General features: G+C 41.7%; 2 protein-coding genes and 1 pseudogene across 3 annotated transcripts in view; 2 read left to right on the top strand and 1 right to left on the bottom strand.

The window, feature by feature from the left end:
• The window catches only part of SCAI (suppressor of cancer cell invasion), a 196,171-nt gene that overhangs the window by 112,598 nt on the left and 62,772 nt on the right, over positions 1 to 20,801 (bottom strand). The gene's annotated exons all lie outside the window — the stretch shown is intronic.
• LOC102846542 lies at positions 3,812 to 5,226 on the top strand (annotated as a pseudogene).
• Positions 18,892 to 19,437, top strand: LOC102846943 (ADP-ribosylation factor 1-like). Of its 2 annotated transcripts, XM_006892569.1 has the most exons (2): positions 18,892 to 19,248; positions 19,306 to 19,437. In XM_006892569.1, the coding sequence occupies exons 1-2, from the start codon at positions 18,892 to 18,894 to the stop codon at positions 19,435 to 19,437; spliced, it is 489 nt and encodes a 162-aa protein (XP_006892631.1). The 2 variants fall into 2 exon arrangements, with proteins under 2 accessions (XP_006892631.1, XP_006892630.1); XM_006892568.1 differs by having other exon boundaries at positions 18,892 to 19,437.

Here is a 20,801-nt window from a genome sequence, read left to right as displayed (position 1 = left end):
TACTGTGTGCCTGTATCTGTTGCAGAGCCAGTGCCAAAAAGGAAAAGCTAAAAAGGAGGGCAAGAGACAGAATATTAACAAAGAGAGATTTTCATTCCTGAGGAAAGAAGCGGTTATGTTACAATTTTTCTTTCCTCTCACCCAACTAACTGCATAAATGATTTCTAATTTTGATATATAAAAATAATTTAAAAAGCTAAAGGAAGATGGTATTTGTTACATGCAAATTTAGAGCATAAATGTTGTTAGGTGCCATAGAGCTAGAACTGACATGTATCTGACCCTCTCCCTCCTCCAACTGTACAGTGCACCATGGAGTAGAGTGCCCATTTTTCTCTCTCAGTGCAGCTAGTGGATTTGAATCATTAGTCTTTGGGTTGCTAGTGTAACTCCTGACCCATTAGACCACCAGAGCACCCTAGAGCATAAAAAAAGGGATAAAATATAAAAACAAAGGAAAAAAAAACCAGAGAACAGATTTTCAAAATTTATTCTTGGCTCAGGGACCGCAGGGAGGTGGTAGGGACAGCGGGGAGGAGAGGGAAAGGGACCAGCCAGCCAGGGCTCCAGCCCTGTTGAAGTTTCAAAGTTTCACTTTTTGTCTGTGGGTCTGGCCCTGTGCGAGCTTTCCCAAGATAAGGTGATTTAGCGAGCAGGGGAGGGTCTGGTGCTGCAAGGTGGGGACACCGAGGCCCAGAGGGAGAGGAGAAGACAGAACCCAGTCTCCCTGAATCTCAGTTGAGTGCTTTTTCTTCTTTTCACCGATACTCATCCTTGGGAAGATCTTTTTCCTCAGTGTAAGTCATTACCAAATTTTCAAAGCCCCTCTGGGCAGACTCTAAACTTCAACCTTTGTTAAACTATTGACTGTGTTGACTCTTTTCACCACCAAAAACATAGGTGCTGCTGTTTGCTGGGTGGACCATCACACGGGCTCGCTATCTGAAGAAACTGAACCTTAAGAGGTTGGATAGGGTGACAAGAACCCAACTAGATGAAGAGACGATGATTCATTCTGTGGGATGAGGTTGACTGCTGCACCCTGTTGGTTTGCTCTGGACTGGACTTTGCTTATAGATAAAGACACTCAAACTTTCCACGGGGAACAGAGGACTCTTCAGCAAAAGAGAGGTCCTTGTTTCCTCAGAGTACTGAAACAGCAATGATGTCCTTTTTCCAACTTGAAAACTCGAACACTTAGCTAAACCTTCACTGGATTTCCAAGGCTGTCACTTGGGGATTTGAAATGCCAGAGGATTTGAAATGCCAGAGGAACCACTTTTGGAGGAAGACAAAGATGGTTAACTCAAGTGTCTAACGGAGCTCAGTGCCTCAAGGTCTCCCTTCAGATAACCTTGGTATGAGTACTTGTTCTACTGTCTTTATTACTTTTTTAATCTTGAGCAGGTCTATTCAACACTCTGGAAGACCCTTCTCCATTTGTAGAATGAGAAAGTAATAACACCTACTTTGAGTTACAATTAGACCACTTAGAGGACAGGAAGGCAAAGTGATGGTGACTCTAGTTCCAGAAGTGCTGTCCTCAGCCTCAGTCCCTAGTACGGTACAAGGTCTGGACCTCAGAAGAGCTTGTGGAGGGAGGGGAGCCACTGTCTGGCCCCTGGGGAGAGAGCCACGCAGCCCCAGAAGAAGGGTGTCTGGCCCATGGGGAAAGCCTCCCAGCCCACGGGGAGAGCGGCCTGGTGTGTAAGGGGAACTTTACCTAAGCCACTTTTCTCCATCTCCTATTCCAATACACCTGTAACACCTCCAGAAGCCCTTTTGTTTGTAAATCACAAGTTATTCTCTCTAGGTTTGCTCCCTTTCCTAGAGGTAACCTGAATAATGAGTCTTGTTTCAGATAAGCATATAAACAGTTTGATTACATGGACTTGTATTTCACATATTATAAGTTTCTAGGATTCCAAATGTTCTCAGTTTCCCTGAGTGTTGTAAAAGGTACTCTCATTTTATCTTACTGTTAAGACAAATAGTTTCTACTTTTTTCCAGTAGCAAATAATTGTTATTGTTAAATGCCATCAAGTTGGTTATGACTCAAAACAATCCCATGAACAATGGATCTAAAATGTGCTCTTCCTGTGTCTTTCTCATCTTAGTATGCCATAAGAATTACAGGAATGGCAAATTTTGCTGGTCTTTTCATTTAACTAAAGATAGACTAAAATGGGACCCACCATAATTTGAGTACTAACCCAATAAAATCTAGGTCAGGAGGGATCAGTCCCTTGTGGAGGACACCATGTTTGGTAAAGTAGAGGGTTAATGAAAAGAAAGAAGACCCTCAACAGGATGCACTGACACAGTAACTGGAGCAATGAGCTCAAGCAAAGCACCAACTGTGCCAATGGCATAGTCTGAGCAGTATTTCAGTTTGTTGCACAATGTATCAGAAACAACTTGAACATAAAGGCAAACTGAGGTACTGTTAATTAATCACTTGAAAAGAATGAACATAAGATGTAAACAAGGGCTATTTATGAAGATACAAAAAGGGAATGTAAAAATGTACAAAATGAAAGAAATCACCAAAAATATAAATCCTGATGAAAGATATATGGGAACATAACCTGAAGCAGCCTTCTGGTGATGATTCATAAAAGCTGTCTGTTCTATGGTAGAGAACACCTACAAAGGCAACAGTTAAACATAATGTAGATTACTTTAAATAGTGTCTATTTCATAACAAAGGCTCAAAAAAAGAACAAAAACATAAAAGCATTTACCTCAATTACCAACCACATAACAAAGGCTCAAAAAAAGGAACAAAAACATGCAAGCATTTACCTCAATTACCAACCAACAAGACTCAAGAAATAATGAAGCACAAGATACAGTCTTTCAATTGCTAATTATATAGAAAAATGACAGAAGTAGCAGTCATGGTCTATGTACACAAGTATGCTAAAGGAGGTTAAGAATAAGGTTTGGTAATACACTACTGAGAATCACTCAATGTAAACGTATTTTTATGTTTTACAGTTTTCTTTAGCATTTTCATCCACAGGAGTGGGCTTTGTTCTATATTTGAAGAGTGAGTAAGAACCATAATCTATTGTTTGGTTGAAAGTTGAGCTATTAGAGTGATTTTTGTTCATATGTAAACATTGACTAAGTGCCATATTCTGAGAGTGCAATAATAACTACTTCTATATAAAAATGGCCTGGCTTCCTGGCCTGTTGTTGTTGTTGTTATGTGCCATCAAGACACTTGCAACTCATAGGAAGCATTCCTGGCCTGAGACTTGCAAATATTAGACAGATTTGCAAGATAAATATTACTTTTAGGAAGGCATTCACATCCTAGAATAACAAAGTGCGAAAGATTTAAAAAAGCATCATTGCCCAGGGATAAGGCTCAGCAGGCGGAAAGGGACAGGATAGATGGATTAATAGGGAAGAGAATCACAGAGAAGAAGTGGGAAAAATAGACTTTTAATGTAGGTATTGTAACTAATGTTATTAAATAAAATGTGTATGAGTAGTTGAATGGAAAACCAATCTCCTTTGACAATTTTCATTCAAATCACAATACAAGGGAGGGGGAAAGAAGAAAACTCTATGTATCACATGGTTTGATCCACAACAAATTAGGAAGTAAGTGCAGGATAGGAAGGCATTTGATTCTGCAATACACAGGGCCACCATAAATTAGAGGCCAATTTGCTTCCCCAGAGTGTTGAGAATATAAAATAACATTTGAGGGAAGTAGCTGAAGCGGGCGGCGGAAGTAGCCGAAGCGGCCGGAGCGGGCGGCAAGGCGAGGCGAGTTGAGTAGGCGGCCTTCTCAGCATGTCGGACTTCGATGAGTTCGAGCGGCAGCTCAACGAGAATAAGCAAGAGCGGGACAAGGAGAACCGGCACCGGAAGCGCAGCCACAGCCGCTCTCGGAGCCGAGACCGCAAGCGCCGGAGCCGGAGCCGCGAACGGCGCAACAGGGACCCGCACAGCGCATCTCGGGACCGGCGGCGACGCAGCAAACCTTTGACCAGAGGCGCAAAGGATGAGCACGGTGGACTGATTCGCTCCCCCCGTCATGAAAAGAAGAAGAAGGTCCGCAAGTACTGGGACGTGCCGCCCCCCGGTTTCGAGCACATCACCCCTATGCAGTACAAGGCCATGCAAGCTGCAGGTCAGATTCCAGCCACCGCCCTCCTCCCCACCATGACCCCTGATGGTCTGGCTGTGACCCCGACGCCGGTCCCCGTGGTTGGCAGCCAGATGACCAGACAGGCCCGGTGTCTGCATCCCCTTCAGCATCTCTGAGGAGGCCATGATGGACTTCTTCAACGCCCAGATGCGCCTCGGGGGGCTGACGCAGGCCCCTGGAAACCCAGTCTTGGCTGTGCAGATCAACCAGGACAAGAACTTCGCCTTTTTGGAGTTCCGGTCAGTGGACGAGACCACCCAGGCCATGGCCTTTGATGGCATCATCTTCCAAGGCCAGTCGCTGAAGATCCGCAGACCCCACGACTACCAGCCACTGCCCGGCATGTCAGAGAACCCCTCTGTCTAAGTGCCTGGAGTGGTGTCCACTGTGGTCCCTGACTCTGCTCACAAGCTCTTAATCGGGGGCTTACCCAACTGCCTGAATGATGATCGGGTAAAGGAATTGCTGACATCGTTTGGGCCTCTCAAGGCCTTCAACCTGGTCAAGGACAGTGCCACAGGACTGCCCAAAGGCTACGTCTTCTGTGAGTACGTGGACATCAACGTCACAGAGCAGGCCATCGCAGGATTGAACGGCATGCAGTTATGGGACAAGAAACTGTTGGTCCAGCGAGCGAGTGTGGGCGCCAAGAATGCCACGCTGGTGAGCCCCCCCCCCCATCAACTAGACGCCGGTGACGCTGCAGGTGTCTGGGCTCATGAGCTCCCAGGTGCAGATAGGCGGCCACCCGACCGAGGTGCTGTGCCTCATGAACATGGTGCTGCCCGAGGAGCTGCTGGACGACGAGGAGTACGAGGAGATCGTGGAGGACGTGCGCGACGAGTGCAGCAAGAACAGGCTCGTCAAGTCCATCGAGATCCCGTGGCCCGTGGACGCCGTCGAGGTGCCCGGCTGTGGAAAGATCTTTGTGGAGTTCACCTCTGTGTTTGACTGTCAGAAAGCCATGCAGGGCCTGACTGGCCGCAAGTTCACCAACAGAGTGGTTGTCACAAAGTACTGCGACCCCGACTCCTACCACCGCAGGGACTTCTGGTAGAGGCAGACGGGCAGGCCGGCGGGGGCATGCCCCCCCACCTCCCTCTTCCCTCTGAAGACGATGGCAGAGGAGTGACAGCCAGTGACAGCGGCAGCAACTGGAATGGCAGCAGTGGGGCGGGCGGGGCAGTGTACTCCCAGACACAGAGGGCAGGGCCACAGTGGGGGCACAGGACCCCAGCCCCTGCCCCCTTGTCTCCGCCTGCCCACCTAGAACATAGCGTGTTTTTATTTTATGGCCAAAAGATTTTGAATTCTGTTGTCTGGCCGCGTGCCCAGCCCTCCCCAGGACCACAGCGCCTGCCCTGCCTCTGGCCCCTGGTCCCCCCGGTTTCTTCCGTAGTTGGTTCTCCAGTCACCCCACCTGCCCCACCTTGTGGCCCGTACCCCCTCCCTCTGTGGCAGTTTCATATTTGCTAAGACGAATTTGTTCATTAAACATTTTGTTGTATTTAAAAAAAAAAACAACAAAAAAAAACATTTGATGCAACAATTTCACTACTAAGTATATAACCCCCCAAAATAAGAGCTGTAAAACAAACTGACAGGCACAGACCCATGTTTACTGCAACATTTCCAATAGCAAAGAGTTGGGAACAATTCAAGTGTCAACATAATAGCCAAAGAAATGGTATTATGCATCATTAAAAAATGATTATGAATTCATGAAATAATGCACAAAATAGCTGAATCTAGAACAAATTATGTTGAGTTACATAAGTTGGGTAACAAGTGGATGGCAACAAAAAAGAATCATTTTATAAAGAAACTCATTTGAGACCACCCAAAAGAAATACCTCAGCCAATAAAAAGCTGTTATTCAAGAAAATGTCAAGTTACACACGTGATTTGTACTACCCAAAATAAACAAGAATAAACCATTAAAAGATACTGATGATCTACAGCTTTCTACTTCCATATTTTTTTAAAAAATTACACTGGATGCATAAGAGGTTAAAAAAAAACTCCTCAAAAGAGAAAGGGAAGTTATTATTTCTTTAAGCAGTAATTGGTTAAATATATCCATAAACTCTGTTAAACTTAATTCACATATAATAAATTCATCTATCGACTAGACCACCAGAGACATAGATTTTTTTTGTTTCTTAAGACTTAAATTGTTATAGCTCAGTGGTTTTAATGCATTCAGACTTGTATAACCATTAGAACATTTTTATCACTACCAAAAGAAAGAGTACTGACTACTGCATGGACTGCCAGAACAAATAAATCTGTTTTTTGAAAATGTACAGCCAGAGTGCTGCTTACAAGCAAAAATTGTGAGACTGTCTCACACACTTTGGGCACAGTGTCTGGAGAAGCCAGTTCCTGGAATAGTACATGATGTTTTACAAAGGTGGAGAGTAAAGGGGTGACTTGGCTTCCCTGTTTGTTTTAATGAAGGTTTCAGGGTCTTTTCTGACATCCATTTTTACTTTTCTTTCTGCTCTGCCTTTATAACGACTTTCTGCTTTCTTCATGACAATGCAGTTGATGTCATCCCTCAACTCATCTGGTCTTTAGTCATTATTATCCAGTATATCAAATCTATTCTTGATACAGTTTTTCAATCCAGTTTTGATAAACTCAAGATCATATTTTGTCACTTGTGGACTTATTTAAATTTTCTTCCATTTTAATTTGAACTTGCATGTGAGCAACTGATGGTCTGTTCCACAGTTAGGCCCTGTCCTTATTTTGACTGTTCATAATGAACTCCACATCTCTTTCAACAGATGTAGTAATTTTCATTTCTGTGTAGCCCATCAGGTGAGGTTCATGTGTGTGTATGTGTTGTTGTTGTTGTTAAGTGTCATTGAGTCCAACCAATAAAGCCAGAGATGAAGAAATTTAAGATTTCTACCAACTTCTACAGTTTGAAATTTACTGTACTTTTTATTTATCATGAATTTTGTATATAACAAGAGAAATAATGTATTCAAATTTTGTAAATAAATCAGTATAAAATAAAAGAAAAAAGATATTATATTAATAATAATTGGTCACCAGAATGAAAATATCAGGAACAAAGAAGGACTGGTGATTGGAAAATAGGCCCTGGTGACAGAAACGAGGCTGGAGATCACATGATAGAATATACCATAGAATGCCAAAAGAAGAAACAAATCTGTCTTGGAAAAGTGTTGCCAGAACACTTCTTAGATGATAGGAAGGTAGGTAAGATTTTGTTTCTTATACCTTGGTCATGTTATCAGGAAGGAGGTATCAGCTCATAAAGAAAGACATCAAACTTGGTAAAGTGGAAGGTAAATGAAGAAAAGGAAGATCCCTAACAAGACAACAAAGTTGCACTAACATGGGCTCAAGCACAGAAGCAAGTAATTGTAACGATGGTGCCAGATGGAGCATTGCTTCACTGTGCTGTACACTACCTGTCACAGCTACCTCAACTGCACCTAACAGTGGCTAATGATTAAGTGCATCTTCTCATGGTTTTGTTGGTGAACTGACGGTCCTCTTTGGTGATTTGACCATTTTTAAATAAGGTTGTTCTGGGTTTTTTTGGTTGTGTTTTTGTTTTTTTAAGTTGTTGACATTTTCTACATATTTTAGAGATTAGGTTCTGGTCAGAGAAAGACACTTATCCCAGTCTATATGTTCTCTTTTTCACTCTTTTTTGGTAAAGTTATTTGATGAAAATTAAGTATCTGATTTTTACGAAGTCCCAGTTTTCAAATTTATCCTGTTATTCATGCATTTTTTTTTGGCTGGCTATAATAGACTATTTATGCCAAAAATTAGTTTCCCTATTTTGTCCCTATGTTATCTTCACAGAAACTTTTAAATCTTAGATTTAACATTTAGGTATTTGAGCCATTTTAAGCTACATTTTGTTCATGGTGTAAATAAAGGATTATGTGTAATTTTTCTACTAATGAATATCAAGTTTTAGATAGCACCATTTGTTAAACAATCTGTTTCTTCCCATTGAACAGACTTCAACCCTTTATCAAAGATCAAGTGGATGTATGGCAAATAACTTCTACCCTAAAGATATCGAGGTGGTCTGGAAGGTGGATGGTGTCCAGCAGGAAAACGGCATCTATCAGAGCTTCACGGAGCAGGACAGCAAAGACAGCACCTACAGTCTCAGCAGCACCATGATGAGCCCCACAAGCACCTACAATAGCCACAGTGTCTATGCCTGTGAAGTCACTCACAAGGTGCTGTCCTCTGTCCTTGTGGAAAACTTCAACAGGAATTCATGTTAGAAAGAAGCCTGATGAGCAAGGCCTGGTCCTCAGTATCAGTCCCACCCCCTTCTCCCTTTTAGGCTTCTGGCCCTTTCCCCACCAGATACCTATATCTCTAATTCAGCCTGAGTCAATCCCCACCCCATCTTTCTCTTTGGCTTGAATTCTATTCATATTTGTGGGGGGAAAAATAAGTAAAAATGAAAATGTCTTGCAAAAAAAAAAAATCAAGTGGATGGGTTTATTTCTGGGTTCTCAATTTTCTTTCCCTGGCAATATATTTATCTGTTACTGAACCAGTACCAGGCTGCTTTTATTACCATGGGTTTATAACAATTAGGTTGAGAATTGTGTAGACTCTTACGTTGTTTTCTTTACCTTTTGGGGGACCCCTTCCTTCCCATACAAAGTTGGAAATAAGAATATAATCTCCAATATAAATAAGCACACAGTACTAATTTTAGCAGTATAGTTTATGTAACCTACTATATGACTATTGGGGATGTTATCAGGAGAGGCCAGATCCTGGAGAAAGATACCATGCTTGGTAAAACAGAAGGTTGGTAAACAACAGGTTTTCAACAAGATAGAATGACACAGTGGCTGGGATAATGAACAACTTAAGCTATCCATTACGAGGCAGGTGCCAAATGAGAGTTTTGTTCTGTTGTATAGCAGGTCACTATGAGTTGGAGTCAACGACAACAACATTAGTTTCAGTAACTTTCCTGTAAAATCTCTGGTATTTGTTATGTTTAGGACCATGCCATCTACAAATACAGTTTTACTTCTTTTTTTCTAATGTGGATATCCTTTATTTCTCTCTCTTGCCTTACTGCTGTAGTTAGGATTTTCTGTACAATGTCAAATGAGAGTAGTGATAGTGGACCTCTGTGTCTATTTCCCATTCTCTATCTTTATGGAACATAATGTTGGCTACTGGATTTGCATATATGTCACTTGTTTTTTTTTCATTGTTCGTTCAATTTTTAAATGAAAAAAGAAATAATTGAAAGTATCATGGTTTGGATCATATGTACCTTGGTTCTTACACTGGTATCTTTGCTTTTTTTTTTTATTTCAATGAACACCTACAGAGATTTTGGAATTCCATTCATTCATTGTTGCACTGTTCTCCCCACCCTTCACTCCTCTCCTTGAAAAGCAAAACTCCTTCAGTGGTATACAATCCTCCCACCGCACGCCCCCCAACCCCATCCTCACCCCCAATATAATCCACTCTGCAACCCTCATTCCGTACTCTTATGATAAACATAATGCCCTAAAATATAATACTTTTAAACTATCCTCTCCCTCATAGACTTCAATGCAGTAAACAAAATGTATCCAGTTTTTCTCAGTCTTACCCCCACCCCGATGTCAGCCTCATTCTACAACAGTGGCACCATATAGCATTTGTCCCTTTGTGACTGAGATATTTCACGCAGTATCATGTCCTCCAGGGTCACCCATTTTGAATAATATTGCATGAGTTTCTTGTCTTTCAAATGCAGCGTAGTATTCCATCATGTGAATATACCACAGCTTCTCTACCCATTCGTTTGTTGACAGGCACTTAGGTTGTTTCCACCTCCTTGCTATTGTGAACAAAGCCGCAATAAACATGGGTATGCATTTATCTACTTGGATGTCATTTATGGTCTCTTTAGGGTATATTCCCAGTAGTGGAATTGCCGGGGCAAATGGTATCTCTATTTGCAACTTTTTGAGAAAGCACCATACAGCTTGTTGCACCATTTTACACTCCCACCAACAGTGAATCAGGGTTCCAGTCTCTCCACAACCTCGCCAGCATTTGTTGCTTGCTGTTCTGTTAAATTTTGCTAGTCTTACTGGGGTGAGATATCATCTCATAGTTGTCTTAATTTGCATCTCTTTCAGAGCTAGGGATTTTGAACATTTCTTCATGTGCTTTTGGCCATCTGAATGTCTTCTTTGGTGAAGTGTCTGTTCATATTTCTATTTTTAAGGACTGCTTTGCTTATTCGGGGCTTCTTTCCATTCCAAATGAAGCTGGAGATTGCCTTTTCCATCTCATTGAAGAATGGAATTGGTATTTGTATTGGAATTGCATTGAACGTGTCACTCTTTATGTTTAGGAATTTCCCTTCTATTCCTATTTCTCTTATAGTTTTCTTTTTTAAATTTTTATTATTAATGTCAATGAAAATTTATAGAATTTGGATTTCCATTCATTCATTGTTGCACTTTTCTACCCTTCCAACCCTCCCCACCCAGTACACTCCCATCTTGGAAAAGTAAAAGAAAAATTCTTTCAGTGTTTTAGCTTATCGTTTTTTTTAGGAAAGGATGTTGGATTGTGTGAAATATCTTTTCTGTATTGAATGAGGTCATCATCTGATTCATCATTGTTTTATTATGTGGAGAATTACACTGATCAATTTTTTAAAACATCAGAAGAGCTTTGCATTCCTAGTATGAATCTCAATTGTCATACTGTATTGTATTTTTAACTGTTATTGAATAAGGTTGGTTGGAATTATGTCAAGAATTTCTGCATCTGATGGGATCTCTGGTGGCCTAGTGGCAAGAAGCTGCACTTCACTCCCAGAGGTATGTGGTTCGAATCTACTAGATGCTCTGCTGGAGGAGTGGCAATCTCCTCCTGTACTAGTGACATCCGATTTGATGGTACACACACACAAAAAAATAATAAAATAAATTAAAAAATAATTTCCGCATCTGATCCCTTAAGGATGTGTAACATCTTCATTGTTTTTTTGTTATGGATATGCTCAGATATTCAACTTCTATCTGCGTCAGTGTAAGAGGTAGTGTGTTTCTAAAAATTTGTCCATTCCTTAAGGTTTTTAAATTTTTCATAACATTCTGTTGTGATCTTATTTACTTCATTTGGTTCTACTGTAATGACACACCCATTTAATGTCTTATTTTGGTTTTTTGTATAATCAGGTAAGTTTTGTTAAATACTATTGTTGATCCTTCACAAAGGGGATTAGGGTAGTAGTCGTTGTTCTCAGGTGTCATGGAGTATCATGTATGATTCATAGTGACCCTATAAACAAAAGATCTGAACCCTGTTTTATCCTGTGCCATCCTTACACTACTTGACACACCAGAATCTACTGTGGCAGTCATTGTGTCCAAACACCTGGTTGAGGGTTGTCCTCTCCTTTGCCGACCCTCTACCCTTCATGTCCTTCTCCAAGGAATAGCCCCTGCTAGCAACATGTCCAAAGTATGTGAGGTGAAGCCTCATCATTCTTGCCTACAAAATGCACCAAGCCGAACCCTCTCCAAAACATACTTGTTCTTTTGGCCATCCATGGAACGTTCAGTGTTTTTCTCCAACACCACAGCTCAGAGGCGTCAGATGCATGGGAAGTGAATGGGAAGACTAAGGCCTGAAATCAGATTTACCTTAGATCTCAAACTGACATCATTACTCCTCAATAATTTGGAGGGGGGGAAAACAGTTTAGAGAGGTCTCTAATTGCAGATTTTCCCAGTGCAAGAGTGTAATGCATCTACTTATTTCCTGATTACTGGTAGCAAGGATGTTAATTGTGGATCCAAGCAAGATGAAGCTGTTGGTAGTTTCAATCTCCTCTCCATCCATCATGATTTTGCCTATCAGTCCAGTGTTAAGAATCTTTGTTTTCCTGACACTAAGATGCAGTCCATACCAAAGGCTGCATTCTTTGAGCTTCTGCAACAAAGGCTTCAAGTCCTCCTCACTTTCAGCAGACAAAGTTGTGTCATCTGCATAACACAGAGTTTCCCTCCGATACTGATGTCACATTCCTCTTTATAGAATTATTTGCTCGGCATACAGATTGAATAGGTATGGAGAGAGAATACAACCTCGGTGCACGCCCTTCTCAATTTAAACCATTCAGTATTCCCCTCCTCTGTATGCACAACAGCCTCCTAGTCCAGGTATAGGCTCCACATGAGCAAAATTAAATGCTATGGGACTCTTATTCTTCTCAATGTCAGCCTCAAATTGTTATGATGCACACAGTCAAATGCCTTTGTACAGTCAATAAAGCACAAATAGACATTCTTCTGGTATTCTTTACTTTCAGCCAGGATCCATCTGACATCAGCAGTGACATCCCTGGTGCTACGGACTCTTCTAAATCCTACTTGAACCTCTGACAAGGGTAGAGGCAATGATAACTGCAAAAAAGCATAAGAAATTCTGGGTTGATCAAAGCAGTCTAGAATTTGATTTTGTTAACTGCACAACTATAGGATTTAACAAAACTTCTCTAACTGTACACCTAAATGGGTGAATTATATCTGCTATAAATAATACCTTAAAAAAGTAGTAGAAAGTAAGGTTAATTTAAAATCTGAATTTCAATGTTTTCAGTAAGTGTCATTCTTATACATGTAAATTTCATTCATAAATTAATCAAAATTAACTGATTCACTCAACAAAGAATCATTCTAAATTAGACTTTCTGAATATTAAACTTGTCTTGTAGCCAACTTTAATCCAAGCTGAGACTCTTAAAAAGTCACAGAAGATTCTCTTCCTCTGGAATTATGGAAATTTGGGTAGCAACACAAAGACTTGAAAAACCATAAAATATAAAGGGTTAGATGCACTTAAAACTGAGCAGCCCCTCTCTAAAAAAATGAATCAGAAAACACAGACCAAAGTGGGAGTTCAGGTATGCAACCATAGATCAATGCTATGCTTCCAATAAAACAAAATGTGAGCCTCTAGGGAGAGGGATGTCCTAATGGTATATGATGATTTCATGTTTTACTTAGTGAGGTTTTATGACAATGTTGTTGTTGTTATGTGCTATCGAGTCACTTGCGACTCATAGCGACCCTATGTACAACCCTAAACCCTGCTCTATCCCTTGCCAGTCTTATTGTCTCTGATACGCCTATTTCCATTACTCCAGTGACAGACTCAATCCATCTCATAGAGAGTATTCCTCTCCTGCCCTGTACCTCCAACCCTTCCAAGCATGATGTCCCTCTCTCCAATGACTGGTCCCTGCTTGTACCATATCCAAAATATGTTAGAAGAAGCTTCAGAATCCTTGCCTCCAAGGAGCAACCTGGCTTCACACTCTCCAGGACAAATCTGTTTGCTCTCCTAAAAGTCCATGGTATATTTATTGCTCTTCTCCAGCACCACAGCTCAAAGGCATCAACTCTCCTTCTATCGTCCCTAGTCATTGTTCAGCTCTCTGAAGCACAGCAAGTGACTGCAAAGACTATGGCCTGTATCAGGTGCACCTTAGTCTCCAGACTGACATTATTGCTCCTCAGTACCTTGGAGAGGTCTCTGACAACAGACTTTCCAAATGTAATTTGTCTTTGACTGTAGAGCCAAGCAAACTGAAGCTGTCAACAATCTCAATCTCAATCTCTTCACCATCTATCATGATGCTACCAACTGGCCCAGTGGTGAGAATCTTTGTTTTCTTGACTTTGAGCTTCAATCCATATTGAAGGCTGCAATCCTTGACCTTCTGCAACAAGTGCTTCAGGTGCTCCTCGTTTCAGCAAGCAGTGTTGTGCCATATTGAGAATACCATGGACTGCTAGGAAAACAAACAGATTTGTCCTGGAAAGGGTTAAACCGGGTGGCTCCTTGGAGGCAAGGATTCTGAGGCTCCGTCTAACATACTTTGAACATGTTGTGAGGAGAGACCAGTCGTTGGAGAGGGACATCATGCTTGGGAGGGTGGAGGGACAGCACAGGAGAGGAAGGCCCTCTATGAGGTGGATTGATTCAGTGACTGGGATAATTGGGATGGGAGTGTGAGAGACAGTGCGATTGGCATAGGACAGAGCAGAGTTTAGGGCTGTTGTACATAGGGTCGCTATGAGTCGCAAGCGACTCGACGGCACATAACAACAACAACAAAATCTTTAAAAGAGTGCCTTGTCAGGTTATGGAAAGGGTAAGGTGATGCCACACTTTTCCTCATAGAGCCCAGCCTCCCAGATAATCTGTTCTGCATTTAGATTGAAGAGATATGGAGATAGGACACATCCTTGATGCACACTCTTCCCCAATTCTGAACTCTGCAGTGTTTCCTTGCTCTGTTTTGACAACTGCCTCCTGGTCCAAGTATAAGTTTTGCCTAAGCACAATCAAGTGTTCTGGGATTCCCATTCTTCTCAAAGTCAGCCACAGTCTGTTGTGATCCACACAGTCAAATGCCTTTGCACAGTTAATGAAACACAGATAGACATTCCTCTGGTACTCTCGCTTTCAGCCAAGATCCATCTGACATTAGCTATGGTATCCCTAGTGTCAAAGTCTCTTCTAAATCCAGCCTGCACTTGTGGCAGTTCTCTGTTGATGTGCTATTCCAGTAGTTTTTGGATGATCTTCAGCAGAATCTTGCTTGCATGTGGTATCAATGATATTGTTTGATAATTTCTGTTGAATCATCTTTCTTTGGAATGGGAACAAATATAGATCTCTTCCAGTCAGTAAGCCAGGTGGTTGTCCTCCATAGTTCTTGGCACAACTTGGTGAGCATGCCCAGGGCAGCATCTGTTGAAATATGTCAATCGGTATGCCATCAATTCCTGGGGCCTTGTTTTTTGCCAATTCATTCAGAGCAGCTTGAACTTCCTCCTTCATCACCACAGGCTCTTGCTCATACGTTGTTTCATTAAATTCTTCTGTGACCACCAATTCCTTTTGGTACAATGACTCTGTATACTCTTTCCATCTTCTTTTAATGCTTCCTGCATCATTTCATATTCTGCTCAAAGCATCCTTAAGTATTGCAACTCGAGGTTTGAAGTTGATTTTCAGTTCCTTGAGCTTAAAAAATGTTGAGCGAGCTCAGCCCTTTTGATTTTCTGACTCCAGCTCCTTGCACATTTCATTTGTAACACTTTAAAAGAAAGGATTTCAAAGAATATCCAGATCATTGTAATACTTTTACAATAAATGAGGATATGTTTTTGAAGAATATCCAGATTTCCATAGGTAAGAAAGGCTAAAGGAGCCACTCTTAGGAAATATTCACACTTTGCACTCAGTAAAATTGTTGTTGGTGTCATTATATGCCATGGAGTCAGAACTGATTCATAGCTGCCCCTCCAGCGAATTTTCAGAAGCTGTAAGTCACATGGGAGGAGACTGCTCATCTTAGTACCGCACAGCAATTGGCAGTGTAATTCCTTCCCAGTAGCCATCAGAGCTCTCCCTCAGTAAAGCTAAGGGAACATAAAAACATTTTGCTGAAGGCAAAATAACACTTCTATTCCCCCTATAATTATTCATCATCAATTAAATAGGAAGGGAAAAGGTTAAAGAAAGTGGCACATTAGGAAAAAATTAACTATTTCAAAGCTGAAATAGAACAAGAAAAAGTTTGAAAAACCAAAGACAGTTCTAGAAACCATAAACATTATATAGATAGGTAGGGGAAAAAAAGATAAAAGGGAAAAGCACAGGATTTTACTAATTATGTCCTAGCCGTGTTGCTGTGTGCAAGATGAAATTGCATAAAAATCCCTAGAAAGTCTGATTTTCAGGTAAAGAAAAGGAAAAAAGAGGGCTATTTTCCTCTAGATTGTAATTCTCTAGTATTCCACCTCACTTTACTTTGGACGTCCCTGAAGAGAGACATCATACTGGGAAAGGAAGACACTCAGCAAAAGAGAGGAATATCCTCATCAAGATGGACTGATACAGTTACTGCACAATGGGCACGAGCACAGCAGGGATCATGAGAATGACGCAGGATAGGGCAAGGTTCAAATCTGTTGTTAAGGCTGCTAACGTCCTAGTTGACTTAATGGCACCTAACAACAAATTATTGAAGAGCTCTGGTGGTGTAGGGCATAGCTTTTTAGAACTGTTAATCAAAAGGCCATAATTCTCTAGTAGTTCTTATCTACCAGCAGTTCTAAGGCAGACACATGGGTTAAGATTTATAGCTTCCATAACCCAATGGAGGGTTGCTATGAGTTAGATTAACTCAATGGCAGTGAGTCTGGTTAAGGATAAAAACAAATCTCCTCCTGCAGCTGGTGAGACATGAGCCAGTTCCGAATTGCCAGCATGCAACAACTGTGACATAGTCCAAAAGTCTCTACAATAGCTTATAAGGTCTCAATGACCAGAATATCATTATATTCAGAAAAATTTTCCATTCTAATTCACTCTTGACTAGTCACAATGGATTCCTTTACCATTGTTCAAATATGCCACATACACAATACACTAGAGCCACAGAGATGCCCTGGCATGTGCTGACTTGAGCCTAAATGGTCTCCCCTGAAATACTTGCCTAGATGTTGTTAGGTGCCATTACAACTCATAGTGACCCCATCCACGAACAAATCTGAACCTCATAATCTCAAATGTTCAAGTCCACTGTTACATTCACTATGTCAATAAACCTTGTTGAGAGCAGTCTTTTTTTTCTCTTACCCTGTACCTTTCCCAGCATTATGACTTTTCCCAGGGACTTTCCCCTCCTAACAACAGGCTCAGAGTTTGTGAGTTGATGAGTCACCATTCTTGCCTCTAAGGAACATGTTGGCTGCACTTCACCCCAAGATAGGCACTTATTTATTCACGGGATATCCCATGGGCAGTCCTCTTCACTAAGATGATCATTCAATGGCATAAGTTCTTCTAATATCTTTAGTCATTGTCCAACTTTCAGAAGCATATGGAGTATCTGAAAACATCATGGCTTGGTTCTAATGTACCTAATGTCTTTCTTTTGCGGGTGTGGGGAGGTGGGGGTATGTGAGAAAAACTGATACTTAGAAATAGCCAGCTAGACTCAGTTTGTTGTTGTGGTGGTGTACTGTCAAGTCAGAACCGACCCACAGCTGACCCTCCAGTGGGTTTTCAGAGGCAGGTAATCGCATGGGAGGAGAATGCCCAACCTTCTCCCACAGAGCAGCTCGTGGCCTTGAACCACATGGCTTCAGGATTGCAGTGCAGCTTCTTGCCATTAGGCCACCAGAGCTCCCTTTTAGATGATCCTAATTTTGTTGGCAGCATCCAAAGCATCACAGTAAGGAGAAAGTCGAACCAGGCCTTCTGGCTATCAGGCCTAATTAGAGTTTTGACTTTGGCCATATCAGTGTCACAGAGCTTCTTTACAGCTTATTTGATTTGGTGTTTACTAGCCATGGCATCCACAATGAACACAAGTGTGTTGTTATTTTCTATGTTCACAGCTGACTCAATGGTCAAGGGAAACTTGATGATGGCATAGTGGTTAAGCTTGTTTCTCCTGGGGGCACTCTTTTAGGGATATTTGGGCTGCTTTCATAGTCTCAGCAACTTACACTGAAGGTGGGTGCATGTAACTCTTCTTTTTTGTGGACTTAGATGGCCTTCAGGACTGTCTTCTTGGCCTTTAACGTCTTTGCTTTGGCTTCAGATTTGGGAGAGTCAGGGGCTTTCTTCTTCACTGTCAGTACCGTCTTCATAGAAAGACCTAGTGTACTTACAATCTTTAAACTGATATGTTTGATCTTTAGCATTTTACAGAAGTCCTTGACAATGGATTTTCTAATGCAACAAATCTTTTGATTTCTTGATTGCTGTTATAATGGACTCTGAAAACCCTCTGGAGGGTCAGCTATGAATTAGCTGACAGTATCTAATGAACGGTGAACACTGTTATGGATGCTGACTGTGGATCCAAGTAAAATGAAGTCACTGATACTTTTAATCTTTTCTCCATCTACCAGGATGTTGCCTACTAGTTCAGTGGTGAAGACTTTTGTTTTCTTGATGTTAGGATATAATCAATATTGAAGACTCTAGTGTTTTATCTTCTGCAGCTATAGTGCTTAAAGTCTTCACTTTCTGCAAGCAATGCTATGTCATTCTCATAGCACAGGTTGTTGATGAGACTTCATTCAGTCCTGAGGCCACGTTCTTCTTCATGTGTCTTGAATGATTTGCTTGGCATATAGACTGAATGAATATAGAGAAAAGGTACAACTCTAACACACATCTTTCCTCATTTTAAACTATGCAGTGTTATTGTGTTGTGCTCAGACAACTGCTTCTTGGTATATGTGTAAGTTCCATATGAACACAATCAAGTGTTCTGTGATTCCTGTTCTTGCTAAGATAGTCCCATCACTGTACTGTCTCTAGTCTATCAACACTGAAGTGTTCCCAGAACATTCTACATAAAATAGCAATATTTTATTTTATTGATAATATTTCATTTCACTGCATTTTTAACTCCAATGTATAATTATCTCACAGATTATAAATTTAAAATATAAACACCATGAAGAGAGGCTCTTTATTCCTCTATATCCAGTGCTTGAATAGAGCCTGATAACTGATAGTTGCCTAATAAATTTTTGTTGAAGAAACAGATTTTAGCTGGCTCTGAGCAGCAGCAGCAGCCGCCTGGCCGCCAAGGGGTGTCTCTGGCCAGTGTTGATTTCACCAGTCTGCAAGCATGGGGAATATTTTTGCCAACCTCTTCAAGGGCCTTTTTGGCAAAAAAGAAATGCGCATTCTCATGGTTGGACTGAATGCTGCAGGAAAGACTACTATTCTTTACAAATTGAAGCTTGGTGAAATAGTAACCACTATTCCTACTATAGGTTTCAATGTGGAAACTGTTGAGTACAAAAACATCAGCTTCACCGTGTGGGACATAGGCGGTCAGGATAAGATCCGGCCCCTGTGGCACCACTACTTCCAGAACACACAAGGTTTGATCTTTGTGGTTGACAGCAATGACCGGGAGCATGTGAACGAGGCCCGTGAAGAGCTCATGAGGATGTTGGCAGAAGACGAGCTCAGGGACTCTGTCTTACTAGTGTTTGCTAACAAGCAGGACCTTCCCAATGCCATGAATGCCGCTGAGATCACAGATAAACTGGGATTGCACTCCCTTCGCCACAGAAACTGGTACATTCAGGCCACCTGTGCCACCAGCGGAGATGGGCTTTATGAAGGATTGGACTGGTTGTCCAATCAGCTCCGAAACCAGAAATGAACCAAGACCTGTCCTCTTCCTCTCTGTCTCCTTTCCCTCCTCCTTCCTCTCTCCACCCTCTGCTTTACTCTCATGTGGCAAACTGTGTGGGTCTGTGGTGTCAAGTGCCAGAAGCTGTCGCCATGGGTTTGGTCACAGTGTGTATGCAATGTGCTGTAAATGTGGCAGATGCAGCCTGCAAACAGGTTTTTTATTTAATGTAAATAGTTTTTGTTTCCAATGAGGCAGTTTCTGGTACTCCTATGCAATATTACTCAGCTTTTTTTATTGGAAAAAAGAAAAATCAACTCACTGTTCAGTACTGAGAAGGGATTTCCACACACTGGCCCTGGGCTCCCAGGAGTTACTGTGCTTGAAGAGCCGAATGCCCTTCTCTTGGTCTGAGACCTGTGTTGACATCCATTTTGGTGGTTGGTTTTTAACCTGAGCTCAGTGCATTTTTTTAAAAGTAGCTACAATAAAGGCGAACACTTGAATACACAGAAGGGAGAAATAAGCTTAGTGTAGGTTTTACAGTAACAACCTGAGTACTAGTCCATCTGATCGTCCGTGTTTCCCTTTGGGAACGTGAGAGAAGGTGACAAAAACAAACCCACGATCAATTTTGCATGGTCACAATAGAGATCCCTGTAATTACGCTTTGTCTTTGGTTCATCCTGTGTTTCATAGAGTTTGTGCTTGTACTTGTGCTCACACGGTTACCAAGGAAACAAGCTTTGAGGCTGTGCTTGGCCCAGGCTACCATCTGAGCACAGCAGGCCCTCTGTTGGGTCACTGAGCCACTCGTGTCGGCCACTCAAAAGGACCCATAGCGGGTACCTGTGCAATGGGCTATGGCATGAGCAGCAGCCTTTGGGCTCTCAATTTAGAAGAAAGCAAAGAACTACCAACCTTTATTTTGGTCAGGTATGTGTGGTGCTTTCGTGTGACCACTTAACCAGAGCAGAGAGCCCATTACTCCCAGTGCATACTCAGAGACCTTGGCCAGAGCAGCAGACTCCTAGAGCATAGGGCCTCCCACAGGAGTGCATGCGAGCTGGGAGCATTCCACCTAGAGCGCACAGCCTGTCGGAGCACCCCTGTCTGTACATGTGTGAAGTAGCTTCCACTCCCTCATCCTGCAAGGGTCAGATCTGCCAGCGAGAAAACGACGGGCTCTACACTTCTTTCTTTTGTATTTTGATAAACACTGAAGAAGCTGGAGCTGTTAAATTTTATCTCCAGGGGGGAGAAACCCCTCAGAACTGGTTTATTTGGTGTCGTGGAACCTCTTACTGCTTTCAATACACAATCAGTAATCAACTGTTTTGTATACTTGTTTTCAGTTTTCATTTCAACAAACAAGCACTGTAATTATAGCTATT

Source organism: Elephantulus edwardii, unplaced genomic scaffold, assembly GCF_000299155.1.
Source record: "Elephantulus edwardii isolate Elephantulus edwardi_28Jun2011 unplaced genomic scaffold, EleEdw1.0 scaffold00116, whole genome shotgun sequence".
In the NCBI taxonomy this organism is placed as follows: domain Eukaryota; kingdom Metazoa; phylum Chordata; class Mammalia; order Macroscelidea; family Macroscelididae; genus Elephantulus; species Elephantulus edwardii.
The sequence above is the reverse complement of the archived record's forward strand: the minus strand, read 5'-3'. Positions and strand labels throughout refer to the sequence as shown.

Bases quoted from the DNA above. Each gene is read 5' to 3' on its own strand.
- LOC102846943 (XM_006892568.1), top strand. From the start codon at position 18,892: ATGGGGAATATTTTTGCCAACCTCTTCAAGGGCCTTTTTGGCAAAAAA.